The sequence below is a fragment of the Poecilia formosa genome, unplaced genomic scaffold, assembly GCF_000485575.1.
Source record: "Poecilia formosa unplaced genomic scaffold, Poecilia_formosa-5.1.2 Scaffold704, whole genome shotgun sequence".
In the NCBI taxonomy this organism is placed as follows: domain Eukaryota; kingdom Metazoa; phylum Chordata; class Actinopteri; order Cyprinodontiformes; family Poeciliidae; genus Poecilia; species Poecilia formosa.
The window spans coordinates 133,245-153,601 of record NW_006800643.1 but is presented as its reverse complement, the minus strand read 5'-3'; the positions used below and the strand labels follow the sequence as shown (position 1 = coordinate 153,601).

At 37.8% G+C, this 20,357-nt stretch overlaps 2 protein-coding genes across 2 annotated transcripts; both read left to right on the top strand.

Moving 5' to 3' along the window:
• Positions 1-4,607: 4,607 nt before the first annotated feature.
• On the top strand, positions 4,608-10,962 carry LOC103130985 (homeobox protein XHOX-3-like). The gene is made up of 3 exons (XM_007542519.2): positions 4,608-4,617; positions 4,853-5,085; positions 8,060-10,962. Exons 1-3 carry the CDS (start codon positions 4,608-4,610, stop codon positions 8,534-8,536), a joined length of 720 nt encoding a protein of 239 aa, XP_007542581.1. The 3' UTR covers positions 8,537-10,962.
• Positions 10,963-17,388: 6,426 nt separating this feature from the next.
• hoxb13a (homeobox B13a) lies at positions 17,389-20,159 on the top strand. Its single transcript, XM_007542518.2, has 2 exons — positions 17,389-18,363; positions 19,505-20,159. The coding sequence occupies exons 1-2, from the start codon at positions 17,640-17,642 to the stop codon at positions 19,747-19,749; spliced, it is 969 nt and encodes a 322-aa protein (XP_007542580.1). The 5' UTR covers positions 17,389-17,639; the 3' UTR covers positions 19,750-20,159.
• Positions 20,160-20,357: the final 198 nt, after the last annotated feature.

Below are 20,357 nucleotides of genomic sequence, written 5' to 3'. Positions count from 1 at the left end.
AATGACAAACCCGAGCTGACCTGCCTACCCTCTGGAGCACAGTTTGATCGTACCTTTGAAATACATTAAACTTTCACTGAACAGTGTTCTCTGGTCTTGTGTGAACTTGCATGTGGGTCAAGAAACTGAAATCCAACATGACACAACTGGTGCAATCAGTTGCTTCTCATTTCTTAAACAACCATGTCTAAAGATATGGAAGAGCTGTAAGTCTGTTTGAGAAGGGTCAAATCATTGGTATGCATCAAGCAGAGAAAACATCTAAGGAGATTTCTGAAACTACTGAAACTGGGTTAAGAACTGTCCAACGCATTATTAAAAACTGTAAGGGACCAATTGTCTTCAAGGAAGAAATGTGGCTGGAAAAAAAATCCTGAATGATTGTCATTCAGGATTGGCGATCACTTAAATGTTTGGTGAAATCAATTTGAAGAAAATCAACTGTAGAACTCCGGCCTATGTTTGATAGTGAAAGTAAAAACATTTACACAGGCAGAATGTGAAGGGAAGTCAAGGGACTGGGACTGAACAGGTCTATAGCTTTAAGAAAACCATTGATCATGAAGCTAACTGGAGCCAATACGATCTGGGGTTACTGCAGTTGGTCAGGTCCAGGTTCAGCAACAGCATGTCCTTGCAGAAGGAGGTCAGCTGACTACCTGAATATACTGAATGACCAGATTATTCTATCACCCCTGATGGGAGGGGCATATTTCAAGAAAGTAATGCCAGGATTTATGGGGGTCGAATTGTGAAAGAATAGTTCAGGGAGCATGAGACATAATTTTCACATAGATTGGCCACAACAGAGTCCAGACCCATTAACAGTCTTTGGGATGTGCTGGAGAAGGTTTTGTGTAGCGGTCAGACTCTACCATCATCAATGCAAGATCTTGGTGAAAAATTAATGCAACACTGGATAGAAATAAATCTTGTTGCATTGCAGAAGCTTATCGAAACAATGCCACAGTGGATGTGTGCTGTAATCAAAGCTAAAGACGGTCCAAGCAAATATTAGAGCGTGTGAATTTTTTTGTTTTGGCCAGGCAGTGTATTTAAAATTAAGTTTTTAAGGTGAACATAGGCAGGTTTCATTGTATTTAAATAAGATATTTTAAAACAACTAATAGCTAATAACTAACAACAATTTCATCAAATGTAATCCTGTCACTTAAGTCTAATAGGTATTTATGCAAATAAATATTGTCCCTAGTTTCTTTCTGTATAGCATCATCAGAACAATAGCTTAATTGCACATGGCGCTTTTCACAGCAGCACAGAGAAGAACCCTGTACTGCAGAGCACACGATGAATCCACAGACTAAGCAAAGTTTTTATTATTATTATTATTAGTAGTAGTAGTAGTAGTTGTGTTTTCACCTCTGAGACTCAATTTTTTTTACATTTTTACCTCTGAGTCTAATTTCTTAGCACTGGAGAAATTCTCCAGTGCATCCTAGCAGCACTCCATACAGGTTTTGGTGGAAATCACCATGATACATTAAAATATAGGGAGTCAGGCAAGGCTTGGGACATATTTATTTCTAAAAGGCATTGCGTGCATCTCACAGGGACATCAAACACTTTTTTCCAGTATTCTCAGAACTTCTTAGCAACACATGTTGCATAGTTACATACATTCAATGTGTTTCACATATGAATTGAAAAGTGATGCAACATGTTCATCATTCTACAAACATGGATTTAATGAAGTAGAGTGAGACTGTGTGATCACTTACAGAGAACAAAACTATAAGCAACAACTTCCCAAGATTTTTTCCATGACCTAAAAGATTTTCAGAGCTCATTGATAAACGTTCATGTTCAAATTGTAAAAATCATTTTGGCATGGTGAAGCAAAGCAGTTGTGAATTTACTAAAAGACAAAAACAGGGTGTACTGCATCTGACTTAAGCCAACTGGAGGTTTAGAAATTCTGATTCTGAAAATTTGAGTGGCTGCTTAACTATTATTACTGTGAAGTTCGGTTAAAAGTCCTTAATGGCTGGTGTGTTGCAGATTCTAAAATCTGCAACACACCAGCCATACCTAAGTATGCCCTTCTTCCAACTCATTTAGCTAAAATGACTGAATAACCCTCTCAGCATGTCACACATAGCAGATACCTGCTAATGAACCATTCCTTTAAATAGGGTGTTGAATGAGGGGAATATCGTCACTGGTCTGTGACGACATTCCATCCCATGCACTTCAGAGTAAGTTTGAGACTCAGCCTCAAGTCGTACTTAATTTGTAAAAGACATTAGACTCTACTTTGACTTTTGCCCCAAAGACAAGAGACTTCACTTGGAGTCCTGTGGAAAAAAAGTCTCTAAAGTCTCTAATTTATGGTAAATGCCAGCAGCTGTGGTTGTCAGAACTTTAACATATAAATACAAATTTTACTGTATAGAGTAAATACAGTATTAGTCTAAAATTCAAGTCTTAGTCACAGTTTTTATCTTATTAGTAATGACCATGGATGTCTCCTAAAGTGAATGCTGTGTAACTAATGACTGGATAATTTCAGAACAAATAAAAGTAACTTACACCCCTAACCTCCTCTAGATATCAAAAGCACATCCTGTTCCGTTCAATGAGACGTTTGACACTCATTCAACACAGTGACTGATCTTCTTACAGTCTTACGACTGGGCTTGACTTGGAAAAAGCTGAACATCTCTGACGCACACAGACATCACATATGAACATCCATTCCAGTGGTAACTTTATGTATGTTTCAGAACTAGATTAGAATGCATAAATCACTGGGAGACCCACATGTACCAGGGATGTCCAGGTGAAGTCTCAAGAATTTGAGGAGTAGGTCAGGCTAAATCTCAAACAACTGAAATAAACATATTCTAATAAAATCCACAACATTTAGTGCTACACAGTAAACTTTGACATTTTCCATCTCTGCCTGTAGGTTAGGCTTCCACACCTGTACTGTTTGTCTTTAGACTGAAATTATGAAAAGAACATTTGTTGAATAACTGAATCTTTTAATATTTATTTCCAGTTTTATTTTAATATTGTGTCATTTCCAAAAATCTGCTAAAGGTTTAGTAATATTAGTTTGAAAATTGATCAAATGTAATAAAATTGATTTTCTCTTGGGTGTTAGGATTTGAGTTTTCTGTGTTTATTTTTGGGTTTTTTCTGTGTTTATTGTGATCCTGTGAGTTTCTGTGTTGTCCTGTCTGCTCCCCAATTGTTTCCCAGGTGTGTCTAGTCCCCCTGATTACTACCTGTGTATTTAAGCCCACCTGTTGTCTCTGTTCTTTGTCAGATCCTTGTGTGTTTGTGTGTTGCGTGTCGCTCACAGTAGAACTGTTAAGTCCTGTGTCGACTCTGCTCTCGTTTCCAGTCTTGTATTTTCAGTTGCTACCGGTATTTAGCTGTTGCTAAATGTTCTGCCGTGGGGCCTGAACTGGACTGTTTTGAGCACTCTCTTTATTAAATCATCAGCATCATCTGGGTCTCAGTGTTCATTCTCACCATTACAAACTCACCACCACATGACATTGGGGATCAATAAATTCTATTCTATTCTATATAATCCCATTAAAAATAAAAAAAAAATCATCAGAGATCTGCAGTTGTGGTGTATTCTATGTAGCTTTCTACTGGAGGTCAGTTCTGAACAGTAATGGAGTCAGTGTTCACAGTTGTTAGGGGACATAGTCAACTGATCACACGTCATCTTTTCAAAGATTTCATAAAATAGAGTAAAATTTGGTACCATCAAGAATAAGCATTAATTTACTCCTATGAAGCTTAAAAAAATCTTCAAAAGCTTAAGGCCTAATGTCTCAGTGGGATTTACAAACGATAAATAAAGTTTGTGAATGAATGAAACTCGAAAAAGGTTTCAATATTTGTCCAAATTATGTTATTTGCAAAGAATATGAAAGAATAGAAGTAGCCTGACAACAAAAGGTAGCTACAAACTAGCAGCCTTAAAATTATCTAAATTACTAACTCCTCTCCCCCGTGATCTGCCGGTCTCTTTGGAGACAGTAAACCAGTGATAATTCGCTCCCAAACTCATACACATCAAACAGATGAAAACAATAAGTGTCTGTTTGCGGTCTGAACAACGAGTCAACAATGAAGTCTTTAATTCTCCACAACAAAAGTACAAAGACTGAGAAGGCGACCAAAGGTTTTATCGCTGAACACCTTAAACACTTCTCAGAGCCGCGGCGCCGATCCTACTCCACCTTGAAAAGCATGCTGGCTGCAGGACGAGAGACAGGAGCGGGACAGGAGAGGTCTGTGTGTGATCGGTGGGGGGTGGAGAGGTTTGGTGTAGGGTATGTAGATAAATATGTCTGCATGTTTTCCCACTCCACTGGGTTAGAAGCGCAGATTGAATTAGGGACAAAATTAACCTGAAAGGCACACAGCGATAAACAGAAAAAGCGATAGGTGCTCTGATTTATTTTTGAGCACAAAACTAATTTATGCGTAAGTAGATTAAATACAGAACGCATTTCTATTTAAATTTATCCAGAGTAAATGAAACTATTGTCATAAGAGCGATATGAAGCTGGGAGGAGAAACCAATGGAATTTTTGATTTACACTTTTTGTGTAGGCTAGATGAGCCTGAGTGAGCAGACCGAGAAGTAAACCTGATAGGTTACCTGATGCAATTACCTTGTTTGTACTTGGATGTAGTTTATTGCTACGTTATTAGCCTCTTACTAAACAATTTTATTTTGCAGCTAGCTCTTATTGAAACATACTCAACAGAAAAAGAAAAAAAAAACACTCTAAAATGTATTGATGGTATGATTGTGAAGGATAGTTTTCTTCTGTTCCAGCAGACAGTGGTTATCATTGAGCTTTTGTCGTTTTAGAAGATAAACAGACAGCAGTCCGGGCTGCTGTGGTCACCCCGGACAGCAGCCCGGAGCAGCAGCAGGGCTCGCTGGACCCCAGTAGGCGGCACCGGACGGCCTTCACACGGAACCAGGTGTCCCGACTGGAGCAGGAGTACCGCAATGAGAGTTATGTGTCCCGGGCTCGGCGGTGCGAACTGGCCGCAGTACTCAATCTTCCAGAAACTACGATAAAGGTATTTACTGTTTTCTAAGACTTTCAGTAGAGAATAAACCGTTCATTGTTGCTTAGTGCGGGATTATGAGGTGCCATTTGTAAAGTTACAGTTAAAAATTAACAGAAATATTTTTGATTTATCTAGCATGTCATAAAGCAAACTCCATACAGAAAGACCCTGGGCCAGGACTTGAACCCAGAACCTTCTTGCTGCAAGGCAACAGTGCTACCAACTGGGCCACTGGGCAGCCCTTAAATATTTAGTTTTCAAACAAAATTTTTGGTTCAAAACTAAATGTTTAGTTCCAAAGTAAATACAGTTGATTGCAAAAAGTATTCATACCCCTTGAACTTTTCTATATTTTGCCACATTACAACAAGCATAAATATATTAAACTGGAATTTAATATGTAAGACCAACACAAACAGAAGAAAGAAAACTATACATGATTCAGAACATCCAGAACATTTCCGATTCTTGTTCTTTGATTTAACATCTGTTGATAGTATCAAACTTGTATTCATATACAAAGTTTTATATTCATATCTAATAAGAAATCTGTTTTCTGCTACATGCTGGATTACATAATATGACAAATTTTGCTTCATCACATTTGCCAGGTTAATTCAATTCAATTTATTTTATAGCACACATCTTACCAAGGCACTGACAAAACAGATCCAATTCATTGCTTTAAGTAATCAGCTCACTCCACTACTGAGTGAAAACAGGTATTCAGAATCTCAACCTGCATTGCAAATGATCTCACCTGCCTAAAGAACATAAGTGAGTGTAGTTCAGTCTATTGTTCAGGTGAATACCCAGGTATTCTTTTAGAGTCCAGTATAGCTCATCTCGATGAAGATGTGGTCATCTGGTATCAGTGCACAAAGTGAGGGATGACTAGTCAAACCTGCAGACGTAATGTCTTAGGTTGTTCTCCCACCCAAGTTTCCTGCAGCTGGCAGTTTGTGGCTCTTCCAAACCCCAAAGATGCTTTTCTGCTGCAAATGAACCTCCATAATTTTTCCTGTAGACCTATCTCTCTTTGTTTTTTAGGTTTTTTTCAGCACAGCTCTCAGCTCTTCTTTGTTTCCTGATCTAAATGCCATCTTCTAATGCCTTTATTTCAGGATTTATCCAGGGCTTGTTTTGGAGAAACAATGTGCCTTACTAATGGACACAGTGTTGTCCTCAAAGAAGTTAGTTCAGTCCATGATGCTGTTATGTATACATGTGATTCTGTGTCTTTCCTCTATCTCTTTTATCTGCTCACATGCACAGTGCTGCATGCTTACGTAACCATAACATATGGTAAATGGCTTTGTTCTTCTATCGCAATTTATCAACTCCAGAGGACCCCAAAGCGCTTCACAATCATTCACCCATTCACACACTGACATGCTGATGGAGGCAAACTACTGGACAGCAGCTACAGCTGCTCTGGAGCAGTCTGACAGAAGTATATAAGACTGGCGTCAGTCACTGATTTAAAGGATTATCTAAAATCTCCAGATTTTGAAGTACTAAATTTCTAGAAATGTCATTTCCAATTAATATAGCCAAACCATCTATGGGTAAATCTGGGTAGACAGCAACAGGAAAAAATCTTGTTGCTGTCTACTGGCTTCAGTTTTGATTTTATGTAAACTCTGTGGACTGATCATCTCTATCCCTCTCAGATCAGAGTTGAAATCACATCCACTCTCATGTGAGAAAGGTAAGACATTCAGAGAATGACTGACTCAGAACCTCCAGTGTCTCTTAGGATACGTGCTTACTTTAAAGAGCGATTAGTTATCATTGTCAGTGAGACCATCAAAAAATGAATGGTTCAAAACAAGGATCAGGCAATTTGTCACCACAAACAGTACTCTTATTACAGGGTTCTGGTTTCACAAAACCAACTGAATTATTCCACCATTGAAAAAGAAACCTTGACTCTGTTGCATAAACAAAACCTGATTAAGCAGACCAACAGCCTCAGAGAGGGAGCAGAATGAGGAGAAGGTAAAAGCAGAACTCGCGCTACAATCTTTGGTGCAGTCTTGCTGTCGCCCTTAAGGTGAGTGGAGCCCAGCACTGGATGGTGAAATTCACCTTGCATCTGTTCCATTTTTATGGCTTGTAACATTTGATCATTTTCAACATTAAAGCCTGTTTATAATTAACAGAAACTCATTATTTCTCAAGGTAATGACACTGAGGGGTTTTGGTTTGGTCCTGTAATTGGTAAACAGACCTGGGTGTTGCACAGAAGGGAGAATGGGTGAACTACAATGCTATCATCCTCTTCTTGAAGAGCTCAGAGCTCTTTACACACAGTGGGACATAAACGGTCCCTCAGAGCGTCTTCAGGGTTCTTGAACCATGTCTTCACCGTGCATGTCACAGCTGGTTCTCTGTGTACACAGGCTGCTGATGAACTAGGTTGTGATATGAACACCCCATGGGTGGAGAGGTGATATGTCCATACCTTGTCTATATCTTGGTGTTGGTGTACATAAGCCCAGTGTTTTATTGATGACATACTGAGTGAAGGTGGGGAGAGTGAAGGACAGAGAGACATGACTCCAATTCTGGGAGATCAGAAAGAGGACCTGTGGGTCTGTGCTTGGAGTCTGCCTGTGTGGACACAGCAGGCTGCCGCAGCATTAGTTGAGGAGGGCACATACACAGTTATCACAATAACAAATAAAAACATATAAAAACTCCCAACCTAAATAATATGGCCTCATGCAAACAGATAGTTCAATGTCTCTACTGCAGTTACTATTAATATTTGTTATTATTATTATTATTATTATTATTATTATTAGTGTCTACATTTTTTCCAAATGAGCGAAGCCCTGTGTAAACGTTTGTATTGCCTGCTGTAATATTATTACTGTAGTTATATATATATATATATATATATATATATATATATATATATATATATATATTTTTTTTTTTTTTTTTTTTTTTTTTTTTTTTTTTTCTGCTTTTGTAGGTGTGGTTCCAGAATAGGCGTATGAAGGACAAACGTCAGAGGCACTCCCTACCTTGGTCTCACCCACTCATCAACCCACTGGGCACATTGCTGATGGGTCATGCTTCTCCATCTTCTAACCTGATTTACCCATTTTCTACATCCCAACTACTCCACCTACCTTTTCAGCACTATTCTCCACTGACTTTTTCTGGTATGATACATGGCCCACACAGTGCACTAATGAAGCAGCAAGAGCGTTTCTCCCTCTCCCAACAACACAACAAACCAGAGGAGGGGCCTCCACCAACAGTACTTGTTTATCCCTCTCCTGGTGTTATGCACCATCATGTCTCATGTCATTGCTCCTTTTGCCCTCAATGGAGACAACAACATCTTCATAAGGTCCAGTGGGAAATGAAAGGACTGAGCCATGCCAACACCTCTGCAGCCGAAAAACAGACTGGTTCTCTGCAGCAGAGGGAAGAAAAGGTGTGAATGCATCTAAGAAAAACTACAACTGCAATAACCGAAAGAGAAGAAGCAAGGCAGAAGAAGTGTTGACATTAGAATCTAAAACAATCACAGTTAAAACCAGATACTTAACAACATTTTATTTAAGGACATTTTTTCCCCCCTCAATTTTTGACATCTTGTTTATGGTAGTTATGATTACCATTTTTTTTATATTTGTTAGATGACAGAATAATGATTGATTTTTTGAAAATAATTGTACCTTTCTTCAGATTCAGAAGGTTACTAAGATTGTTCTTTTTACATTTCCTCTTCTCCTCTTTTTACTTTTCCTTATGGAGGCAGAGGAATGCGGTGTCTTAGGGGTTCAACTTCTGCCTATTGGTTATTTAGCATTACGCACGACTGACTTCAGCAAAAGAAGCTTAGCTTCAGCTCACTGAAGCTAAGCTTCAGTGAGCTGAAGTTGCTAAACTTCATTAGAGTTGCTTCAAGCAGAAGCCAATTTCAGCAGATGTTTCATCCAAACTATGAAAGCATTATTTCTATGTATTATATATATTTATATATGATAGCATTATTTTCTAATACATTTGCTAAGCTCCAGCTCACTGATAAGCTGGTTGCCATCTTTGTTGATGGCTTCAGCATCTTTGAAGCCATCAGAATTGCTAGTGGCTTTAGCAATGCTGAAGCCATAAGCAGAATTGCTGCTAATCACCCAACATGTTGGTCTATTGGTTGCTAACCAACCAATGGGCAAAAGATGATGCCTTGAAACACCTCCCTCCTCATTTCCATAATGAGGCAAAAATGCGTAAACAAAAGTAAAAAATAAAAAGGAGACAAGGAAATATAAAAAGAACAAACACTTGTGTGAGGAACAGACTAAGCAAAAATATTTATATCTCTTCATTTATTTTTAATTATGCCAGTTTTAGTCCCCCATAGTTATTCATGGATTCCCAATATTACTAAAAGGCTGTTATTTTCCTACTAGCACCGTTGATTTACTCTTCTGTTTCTTGTTGCTGCACTGCAGACATGCCAGTCTGTCTCCTCCATTTATGGCTCCACATGATTAAAGCACATTATTATCATAGCTGTTCTGTGTCCTGCCATGCTAAGCTCTGTTCAGATGTGTATACCTGTATTTAACCTCACTGTGTATTGTCTGGCATGATTACACAGAGCACATGTAGAGCAGCTCCTGGTTTAACCAAGCATAGCAATGGCTGGTGTTGCGAACACCTGTGCAGGTGGATTAAATCAGTGTATGGTATTTATGGTGGAATATTCTGTTGGCCTCTAATCAGCAGAAAAGAGAGGACTCAGCTGGTTTCTTTTATAATTCTCATCCAGTCCAAGAGTTATCTCAGAAAAAGTTCAGAATATAATTTAAGCTACTTCTCAGATTTAAAATTAGACACAATCACATCTAGATCTCCGATTCTGACTCTGTAACATGGCACCTGGTTATGGGTTCTGTAGTGGATGCATGCTGTTTTAGAAGAACCCATAAGTGTGATGAGGCAAGATCATTAAGACCCTTCAAAGCCAGTTGCAAAAATCTAAAATCAATCCTTTTAACATACAGGAACCCAGTAGAGTGAAGCCAGAATTGAACAGGTTCCCATTTTTTATTTCTTGTTAACAGCAGCATTTTGTACAAGCTATTAGCAATGAAGAGATGTCTGATATAACCCCCCATAAATCAAATTGTAATAATCTAGGCAAGTTAATATAAAACCAGAGATCAATCTTTTAATATCCTTAGGAAGAAAATCAGGCTTTACTTTGGCCAGAATTCATATCTAAAAATATTTTGTCTTCAATTAAATTATTTTCAACTCAGTTTCAGTTCAGTTTATTTCTATATCACCAATTCACAACTTATACCATCTGGCTATTGCCTTCTTGTGCTGTTCTGCTTGATTATAAATCTCACTTTCTCCCATTTACAAGGATTGCCTCTAGTTCAATATCGCCCGTACCACTCAGGAAACAAGAGCGAAAGTTGTGAACAAATTAGAATTGTAGTCTACCTGTAGTTTTAGAAACAGCAACAGAGAAAGTGAACAAAGCTATTCAGTCCCAAATTAGATAGAGTGCATTCACACCTGACTGTTAAACTTGATCAAAATTAAAAAGTGAACTCTTGTTCACCTAAAAACCTAGGTCTCGGTTCAGTTGAAGTGAACTCTAGTGCTGTTTGAATGCAGTGTGAATGCAAGCGAACTGAAGACTGCTCTGAAAACAGGAAGCTAACTATAGTGCTGGGCATTCTGGTCAATATATTACTCTATCCTTAGGGAGTTAGCGAAGATATTGTCTTGGTTGTCTGTGTGTAGAATAAAGCTGACACAGAGAGCGAGGAAAATCAGAATTTAAAGTTGTTTACACCAGCTTATCAGCGTTATTTTCTCTTTCCTGTGGCACTCTGCACCCGCTGTCATTTTGAAACTTTGAATAAACAACAAAAACTGGACTAATTTCCTTGCTTGTTTGTAGAACGTGACGATATTAATAACAATTCATAAAATAGGATGAAGTATTTCATAAAGCATTGGTTAAATTTTAGTAAAGTAATTTTAACAGTTTAACAGTTATACACCACAAATAACTAGTTTAATTAACACAGCCATATTTGCATTATATACAATCAATCAATAAAATTTTATTTGAATATCACATTTCAGTAACAAGGCATTTCAAAGTGCTTTACATTCATAAAAACACAAAGTCATGCAACATAGATACAAGGAATTACTGAAAACATATAATGTTTTCATCAACTGCTTGTTTTAATATCTAGGTCAAAACCTAGATTAAAAAAAGTGGTACAAAGCTTGTAATACTGGTGTAAAAACTTTTGAATATAATATCTCGTGAGAAAAAATATATTACATAAATTAAAAGTCATGATCAAAACTTATGTAAATATCTACTTTACAAACTGTATTATGTTTATTTGTTTATTTTGTTTTTAATATGGCAAAAGATTTGTGACTACCACTTTTGGGGTTTCAGATTTTGAGGCTGCACAGCAAAAATCAGTCAGAAGACTCTATCAGGGCAGTTTGAATGTGTTATGCATTTGCCCAAGATGATAACCTGAGCTGTGGACTGTTGTACAAGCCTCCTCTTATGTGTCATGTAAGGAAAAGCACATCACACATAATCTGCCAAAAAAAAGTCCAAACTTTCATTTGGCCATTCAAATATAATTCATTTCTATTGAATGTTTCCTTACAGTATATCAAAAAAGAAATGAAAAAAACTTCTGTGTTAAACAGATTCAGCATCTTGTTTTTTCTATATGAAAACCATTCACAGCAGCTGGCAAACTGCTGAAACATTGCAAGTGTAGCAGAGAGTGAGGAATTTTTAAAATCACTAGACATTGCCACAAATGCATAGCAACAACTGAACTAATGATATCCTCTGCTATTGCACTGTCTGCAACAGCAGACGGTGGTCTCCTCTATCTTCTAGTATAGTCAGGAAGCTGGGAGACAGATGTCGAGGTTGGGAATAACCAACCTGTTTGTAAACAGAGTTCTCTCATCTCCTTCAGCAGAGCTGCAGCTCTCGATGCTTCATTCAATGGTCTCTTCCTTGTTGCACTGTCAGTTTGTGAGGACACAAGTGCCATATTCTTTCTATTTTGTGATGATGAAGAGTTTTTTTGTGTCAAAAATGCCAATTTTTAAAACGTCCAAGAGTATGAATATTTTTAGTGGCACTTAAATGAGAAGCTGTTGTGATGGACCGGGAACAAAAGGCTACATGCTAATTATGAAATATTCCAATATTCGTTATGTAATTCAAACATCTTCTGTGCAAATTTATGCTAAGAACATTACTGAACAAAATACTTACTAAAGTGCTTTAAAAAATTCTAAAACACAAATGGTATATGTAATAAAAATTCAAGCCTTACTTGAATTTCAGTCTCGCGTATTAAGATTATGGTGTCACAGCCCAGATGATTTTTGTTAAAACAAATACAGGTCGTATTTTTTATGCAGTTATAAGTTTATGTTACAGCCGTGAAAGATTTGTTTTAAGTCTTTATATATTTTATGAACGTCAGAATGCGTTGCTCCATGATGCAACATTTTACGATTTCTTTTTATCGCATTGCAGATAAAAAGATCTTCACAAAACAAAATGTAAATTATTGGTTCCTTGTTCGATTTGTGTAATAATGAGTTTACATCCACGATAGCTATTGTAGCCAGGTACTGTAACAAACTACAATTCCACAAATGAAGCTAACAATTCTGACATTATTGACGCTGATATGTCTGAACGCTGTGGGAATCTACACTCATAAACCCCCGCGATTTTAAAATCTGCTGCTTCAAAGTCATCCAGCGCTGTGTAATTCGTCATTTACCATTCTGTGATTCATTTAGTATTTAACTTTTTCAGTAGGGAATTAAGCCATCTTTTCTGGGCTATTTCTCATGAACCAGTAAGAAACAACTTCATATAATCCACTCTAAATGTGGTGACACACCTCCAATAAATATCAGCAAGAGATCAATTCGAAGATATTTTGGTTTTACACAAAATGTACGAAATGGAAGTAGGAAGCTACTAAATGACCCGAAATCTCCAACATACAAATATTCTTGTTTTCTTCTTCTCAGACTGAATGTCCAGGTTTTAGCCAGTGTGTCCAAACGGACTTGAACAAAGATGTTCAAACTCAAACTTGGTGTGGCTCCTTATTCAACATTAACAACCGTTAAGCCACATCCACACCTTTGAGCCGGGTCATGATTTCTTTCTTTCTTTCTTTCTTTCTTTCTTTCTTTCTTTCTTTCTTTCTTTCTTTCTTTCTTTCTTTCTTTCTCTCTCTTTTTTTTCTTTTTTGTTTTTGTTTTTGACGTGTCTTTGTTCCGCCGCTCTTGTTTTGCCTGTAAATCCAAATTTTAGTATCTCCTTTGTCACTAAACCCTGTCATCACGATTCCCAAATTCCAGGATGCACAAGATCTTTTGCAAGTGTACCTGGGCTCCATCATCAATATATACAGCAAAAACATGTTGTATAAATCATGTAAACATCTTGCAGGTTTGCGATTGAAAACGCGGGCAGCAGAGCAGTGGGGGTTCTGGCCGCTCCCCAAATGCCAGGGAGCTGATTTCGGTTAGGAAATGCCGGTCAACTATCTCAGTTGGTCAAAATGGTGTAATTACACAGGAGAAGTTCGATCGGTCTTAATGCAGAGCTGTCAGAGACCCTGAACGTCTCTCCTCTCCAGCATTTACTTCGCTTCTGTTTCTCTAATTGTCCACTATTTTTTTAACAGAAAGAAGAGGCATTTCATTTAGAATTTAAAACATGTTAATGTCTAGGTTTTGGAAATAAAAGCATTTTAAAAGCAGAGAAAAACAAAGATACTTAGCCTGTAGGGATTTTTATTTTTTTTAACAAATTCCTTTGGGTCTAAATTTGAATTCACTTGTTTCAGGTAAACTGTGTAGCTATTTTATATGAAAAAGAGCAACAAAATACAAACTAGCAAAAAAAGTGAGGGTAAAAAACACCAAAACCATCCAGAACAGCAAAAACTGACTGAGTGACGTTGTCTGGGCAAGAGATGTAGCTTGAAGAGCAGACAAAGCCTAAAAGTCACAAAATATCTTTACTATATTTGTCTTAAGAATACGCAAGATATCTTATATGTAAATGTTAACTTTTCGAAACTCTTCCATATTAACCTGATGTTGAATCCAATGCTGGAATTTGTGTTGTGAAACTCGGATCAGTTGGAATGCGTTCATGAATGATTTGACGAGACTTGTGAAATGGCTCTACTTAAAATGAACTGAATTGAATTGTTTTGTACACTTCATGTTTGATTTGAATAACTGTAAGAAACGGAACAAAATGTATCAGAGCCAAATAATTCTACAACGAAATGATACATTAGCAGCTGATTTAAGCCATGCTGTGGGGTTTACAATTCTCCTTTACTCTTATACAGACTATTTTTGGGAATTTCACACTTAACCCAAAACAATTCACACTGTACACACACAAAAAAAGACTCAAAATTTATGGAAATACCGTTGGCCTTATGTAAAATAATTTGAATGAATGAATGAATGAATGAATGAATGAATGAATGAATGAATGAATGAATGAATGGTCACCATATACAGAGAGATTAACAAAGACGGAGGTTTTGATAAATGAGCGTCTGTGTGCTTTAGTGAAGAAAACGTGAATCTTCTGTGTCTGGAGGTTTAAGGCCTGATAGAAAAAGTTCCTCTTTATTTAGAGAAAACAAACAAACAAACAAACAAACAAACAAACAAACAAACAAACAAAAACCCCAGAACCACTCATTTTTAATTGTTCTTCATGTTCAGGCTATCGAGGCCAGGAGAAAGTGATTATCTCTTGTTCCAACGCTAGTAACGAGATGTCCCATATTTACTAGTTGACTTTAAAAACCACACGGTTTCTGAGCTGCCCTTTCTCCGACACAGTGTCTGAGTAAAAAAGAAAAACACCGAAAGAATAGTAATAAAAAAATACAAGCACAAAAAGAATGAATGAATAAATAAATAAACAAACAAACAAACAAACAAACAAACAAACAAATAAATAAATAAATAAATAAAATAAAAGGAACGCATCCATGAAGATATTACAAATATATTTTTGCTTTTTTGCAACGGACTCGGAACAGTTTTAGAAACATTTACCTTGTTCATCTGAGAAACGCTGTTTTACTCAGTTTAATCTGGTTAAAGTTCTCTCTGAGACTCAAAGTGTCTGATCGATCTGAACCACTCATTTTAATTAAAAACATGCTGGACTGGGAAGTGAGCTTATAAAGTTGAGAAATTACAATAAAATGTTTTTTTTTTCTTATTATTTAAAGAACAATATATTTTATGGCCGTTGACTCTTTAGATGAGTTCTCTTGGGATATATTCCTGTGGTGGCTTATCATAATAAGGCACCATAATCATTACGGCCTGCGTAATGATTTTACGCAGGCCGTAATGATTTTAGCAGTTATATGGCCAGTTGTTAGTGACACTGCATGTTCATTAGAGCGGCAGCAGCTACTGCTACAACACTCAGCTCTGAAGCTCTAAAGCTGTTCCCAGGTGTGCGACGGCCTTGAACTTGAGCTCAGTTGGCATCTGCGTGTCCCTTAGTCTGCAGCTCCCCCTCCCTGGTTGTCTCTTAGCATTAAACCTGACCTTGACCCCGGGGAAAGCCAGATCACCCCACAGCGCAGAGACGGGCTGTCTGGGTGGTTTGAATAAGCGCGCGCAAAGGTCGCCCACCCTCAGACAACCCGACATCAGGCCATTAAAACAGCTCGACTACTTTCGGTTAAAGCAGAAATTCAGACGTGGATTGCCATTTTCCGTAACCCATCAATTCAACATGAAATAGATTACCACACCGTTTATCAAGGCTGTGGGTAAGATTAATTATCTCCCTTGTTTTACATGAAGGCAGCTGGCATCCAAATACCCGATGAGGTTAATTAATTCATAAGAAAGTGGAACAGTCTTGAAATTTATGTCCAAAATTAATAGTTTACTCTTTCGTTTGATAAAGTTCTTTAGGCCACAAGCAATTCTGCACATATACGGTGAAAAAAAATGTCAGACCATTTTGAGCAGCATAGAGTGTTTTATGGTAATTTATTCACTAAAGGAAAAAAAGAGCAAAAAGGTCACGCCAACACTGATTCAGTATTTAACCGATTCTGAGAGGATTTCATGGCTTTCGTGTCTGACACGTTTTAGAGCTTATTGGAATAATGATGAGAGAGATTGTATATCAACTTCAAAGAGAATCTATGCAGACAGCAATATGAAGCAAAAAACACAAACATGTTTTAGAAATTGATCCAAGACGAAGGCATTTCTTTGTCCCAGCGATAAACAAATCAGCAAAAAATAAAATAAAAACAATAAAAAGCGCTAGACAATAAATACCAATGAGCAGTAATAGTCTTAAAGACACACACACACACACACACACATTCCTTAAGAGACTGCTAAAAAATATGTTCATTTAAAACTCAAAACTTATTAATTAAAAAGTCTGAAAGCCTCAGGCAGAAAATACGTACAGGATCCGTACGTAACTGCTGGGACTGCTGGAAATCAACCAGTGTCCTAAATTTATTCATGTATTTATTTAGTTCATCACGAGAACTAATGAAATAAATAAATAAATAAGTGTGTGTGTGTGTGTGTGTGTGTGTGTGTGTGTGTGTGTGTGTGTGTGTGTGTGTGTGTGTGTGTGTGTGTGTGAAGATATATGGAATGTTGGGAGAAGCTGGGATACGTGTTTCAACCCAGGACCTTTTTAACGCCGTAAATGTTCTGTTCACATTATTTAAAAACCTAAACCCTTAATCTGCTTGCATTCAAGAAGTAGAAGAAAGGAGACCTATCATAGTGCTAAGACATAAATTCTCTTCTAAATTGTTTAGATTAGGAACTTTCTTTCTTTCTTTGTTTCTTTGTTTCTTTGTTTCTTTCTTTGTTTCTTTGTTTCTTTCTTTCTTTCTTTCTTTCTTTCTTTCTTTCTTTCTTTCTTTCTTTCTCGGACATGCTTGAATTGAGAACCACAGAGACTAAAACTGATGTTTGCGAGAACCAGAGGACACGAGAGACTGTCTGACATGATGGCATCGAGCGCTCAGAAAGCGCTATGCATCTGATTAAGTCCCGCTCGTACCAGACCTCAGTCTTGTTAAAATATTTTCCTGTGATTGAGCTCCAAACAATTCGGCTCGGCTCTCTTCTCTCCTCTTCAATCATGTGACCAGTAGCTCTCAGCCAATGGACGTCCATTTCAAGGTCCAGGGGGGTTTGTTGCGTCAAGGCTTCTGCAGAGATGAAACCAGAGTTCTGGTCGGGTACAGGGAGTCTCTGTCTTTGAGCGACCACACTTTCTGAAAGACTATGGACGCGTTCATCACGTGAATTTATTAAATCTGCGTGTTCGGGAGAGCGACAGCCGTTCGATGAGTCCCCCTTCATTTTCTAAATGTTGTAGCAGTGCAGGAGCAGTTAGAGTTTGAAAGGAGACTGTGAAATCAGACGCCATAGTGTGGAAAGACGCGCATATGAAAACCTCCCTGGTCCTAAATTCTCGCTGGCCAGCGGAGACTGTGATGTTTGTGTATGACAGCAACCTAGAAGACCTCAACAAGAACATGGAGGGTGTGGTGGGCAGCGGAAACTTTGCTGCAGCCACTGCGGCGAGTCAGTGCCGCAACCTCATGGCCCATTCTGCAGCTGCGGCCGCTTTCGGAGGACACGCCTCTAACCTGGTGCATTCCTCAGCTGGTTACTCGACAGTGGACGTTTCCACCTCAAGCTCCAGTGAAACTACTGCATCAGGAAAACAATGCGGGGCCGGACCCTGCCCCGCAGCTGCCGTGCCGCACCAGAGTTCATCAGCTGCAACGGCGTTACCATACAGCTACTTTGGTAACAGTTACTATCCCTGCAGGATGGGGAGAAGCTCTATTAAATCATGCACCCAGGCGACTGGAGCTGCGCTCAGCTCGCAGTACATGGACACTACAGTGAACCCTGACGAGTACCCAAACCACCGGGCCAAGGAATTCACATTTTACCACGGCTATGCCAACCCCTACCAGTCCATGGCCAGCTATCTGGACGTATCAGTTGTCCAAACTCTTGGCAGCGGAGATCCACGCCATGAAACCCTTCTCCCCATGGACAGCTACCAGCCATGGGCTCTGACCAACGGTTGGGGAGGGCAGATGTACTGCTCCAAGGACCAGGCTCAGGCTGGACACCTCTGGAAGACCGCTCTTGCTGGTAATTTCTGGGGCTTTTATTCTTCAGTTACTGTTGACTAGCCTAGCAGTCCACAGCGTTCAGCAGAGGAATTATAATCTTTAGAACAGCGACACAGAATATAATCAATGCTGCTGTTTATTTAATTCTAACATATTCATAAAATGAAAATACAAGTCTTGAATTATTATTATTATTATTATTATTATTATTATTATTATTATTATTATTGTTGTTGTTGTTGTTGTTGTTGTTGTTGTTGTGGTCATTAAACTTACTTTACTAAACTTCTTATTGTTTTAAGATCTACCTATCTATCTATCTATCTATCTATCTATCTATCTATCTATCTATCTATCTATCTATCTATCTATCTATCTATCTATCTATCTATCTATCTATCNTATCTATCTATCTATCTATCTATCTATCTATCTATCTATCTATCTATCTATCTATCTATCTATCTATCTATCTATCTATCTAATCTATCTATCTGGATTTCTAGACTTCAGCTGTTGAATACAAAAAAAATACTTTTTCTGCCTCATTTTTCTCAAAAAGATATTATTAAATAACTTTCATTTAGATCCAAGTTCCTGATCATGTTTTTATGATGATTATTTTAACTCGGATATTAAGTGTCATCAAACATGTCTTTGTATTATTTTAAATAAATGTTATCTCTTCAGTGCAACTTTTATCACAACAAATAAGAAAATTATATTTTCTTATGTTAAGATATGTTATATAATATAAGATATTATATAACATATCTTATATAATGTACATATATAAGATATGTAGATGTTAAGGAAATAAGATATGTTATATAATTTTCTTATTTGTTGTGATAAAAGTTGCATATAAAATCATGTATATGTTCATATATATGTTAAATACAGCTTCGATGTTTCCTCTTAGCGAGGCCGCAGTTAAGTGGAACATGGTTCCCGTCTGAGTACCAGACGGATACAAACCAGTTTGATGCAGATTTGTATAATCCTCATGAATAAACACCGTACATTTCCAGCATTTATCCAGCATTTATATTATTTATAATCTTGTGTATTTCACACTCCCAGTGTAACTCGGAAATATCCTGATCTGTGGAACGTCGTCCTTAAATCTTGAGCCCTGTCTCTCTTATGCTTTTTACCAGATGTGGTGGCGCACCAACACGAAGGCTCGCCTTTCCGCCGGGGGAGAAAGAAGCGGATACCGTACACAAAGGTCCAGCTCAAAGAACTGGAGAAGGAATATGCAGCCAACAAGTTCATCACGAAGGACAAGCGGAGGAAGATCTCGGCTGTGACTAACCTTTCTGAGCGCCAGATAACCATCTGGTTCCAGAACAGGCGAGTGAAGGAGAAGAAGTTCGTTGCCAAAGTGAAAAGCAGCGCGTAGTAGCACACAGTTTTCAGCTCTGTGGATTTTATTGCAGACTTCAGTGTTTACCATATTATAGAACAAAGAGAAGTGGGGTGAACCTGAAATACACAAGTGAAAACATGAGAATAAAATGACGGAACTTGGCTACCGGAACGGTACTCAAATGAAAATGAAAAAGCTCAAAAAATGTAATCAAAACCTTCAGATGAACCTTCTTGGAGGCACTTTGTAAATACTTACGCTTTCTGCCTGCTTTCAAGTGACTCACTGTCGATGTTTCTTTTTCTCAGCTGTTTGTGTGGTCGGTGCTCAGATGTAGCTCAGTGTATGACAGTAGTAGTATGCTTTGTACATTGTTAATACAGGAAAGCAATTATCGCAACATGCTTTAACACCTAATAAATTCCTATAACCCCAATGTGTCATCACTCAGGTCTATCTAGATAAAGTCATCAGTCTGAACTTTTAGTGTTATTCGTGCATTTGAATTAAGATACATTCAAACCAAGAGAACCCTGAGAGAAATACAGCCGAGTCAGGATCCGTTCAAATTCTGAAAGTTGCGATGAATACGACTGGTCTAGATTAATGAAAATGTCTTACCCAGTATGTATATATATATA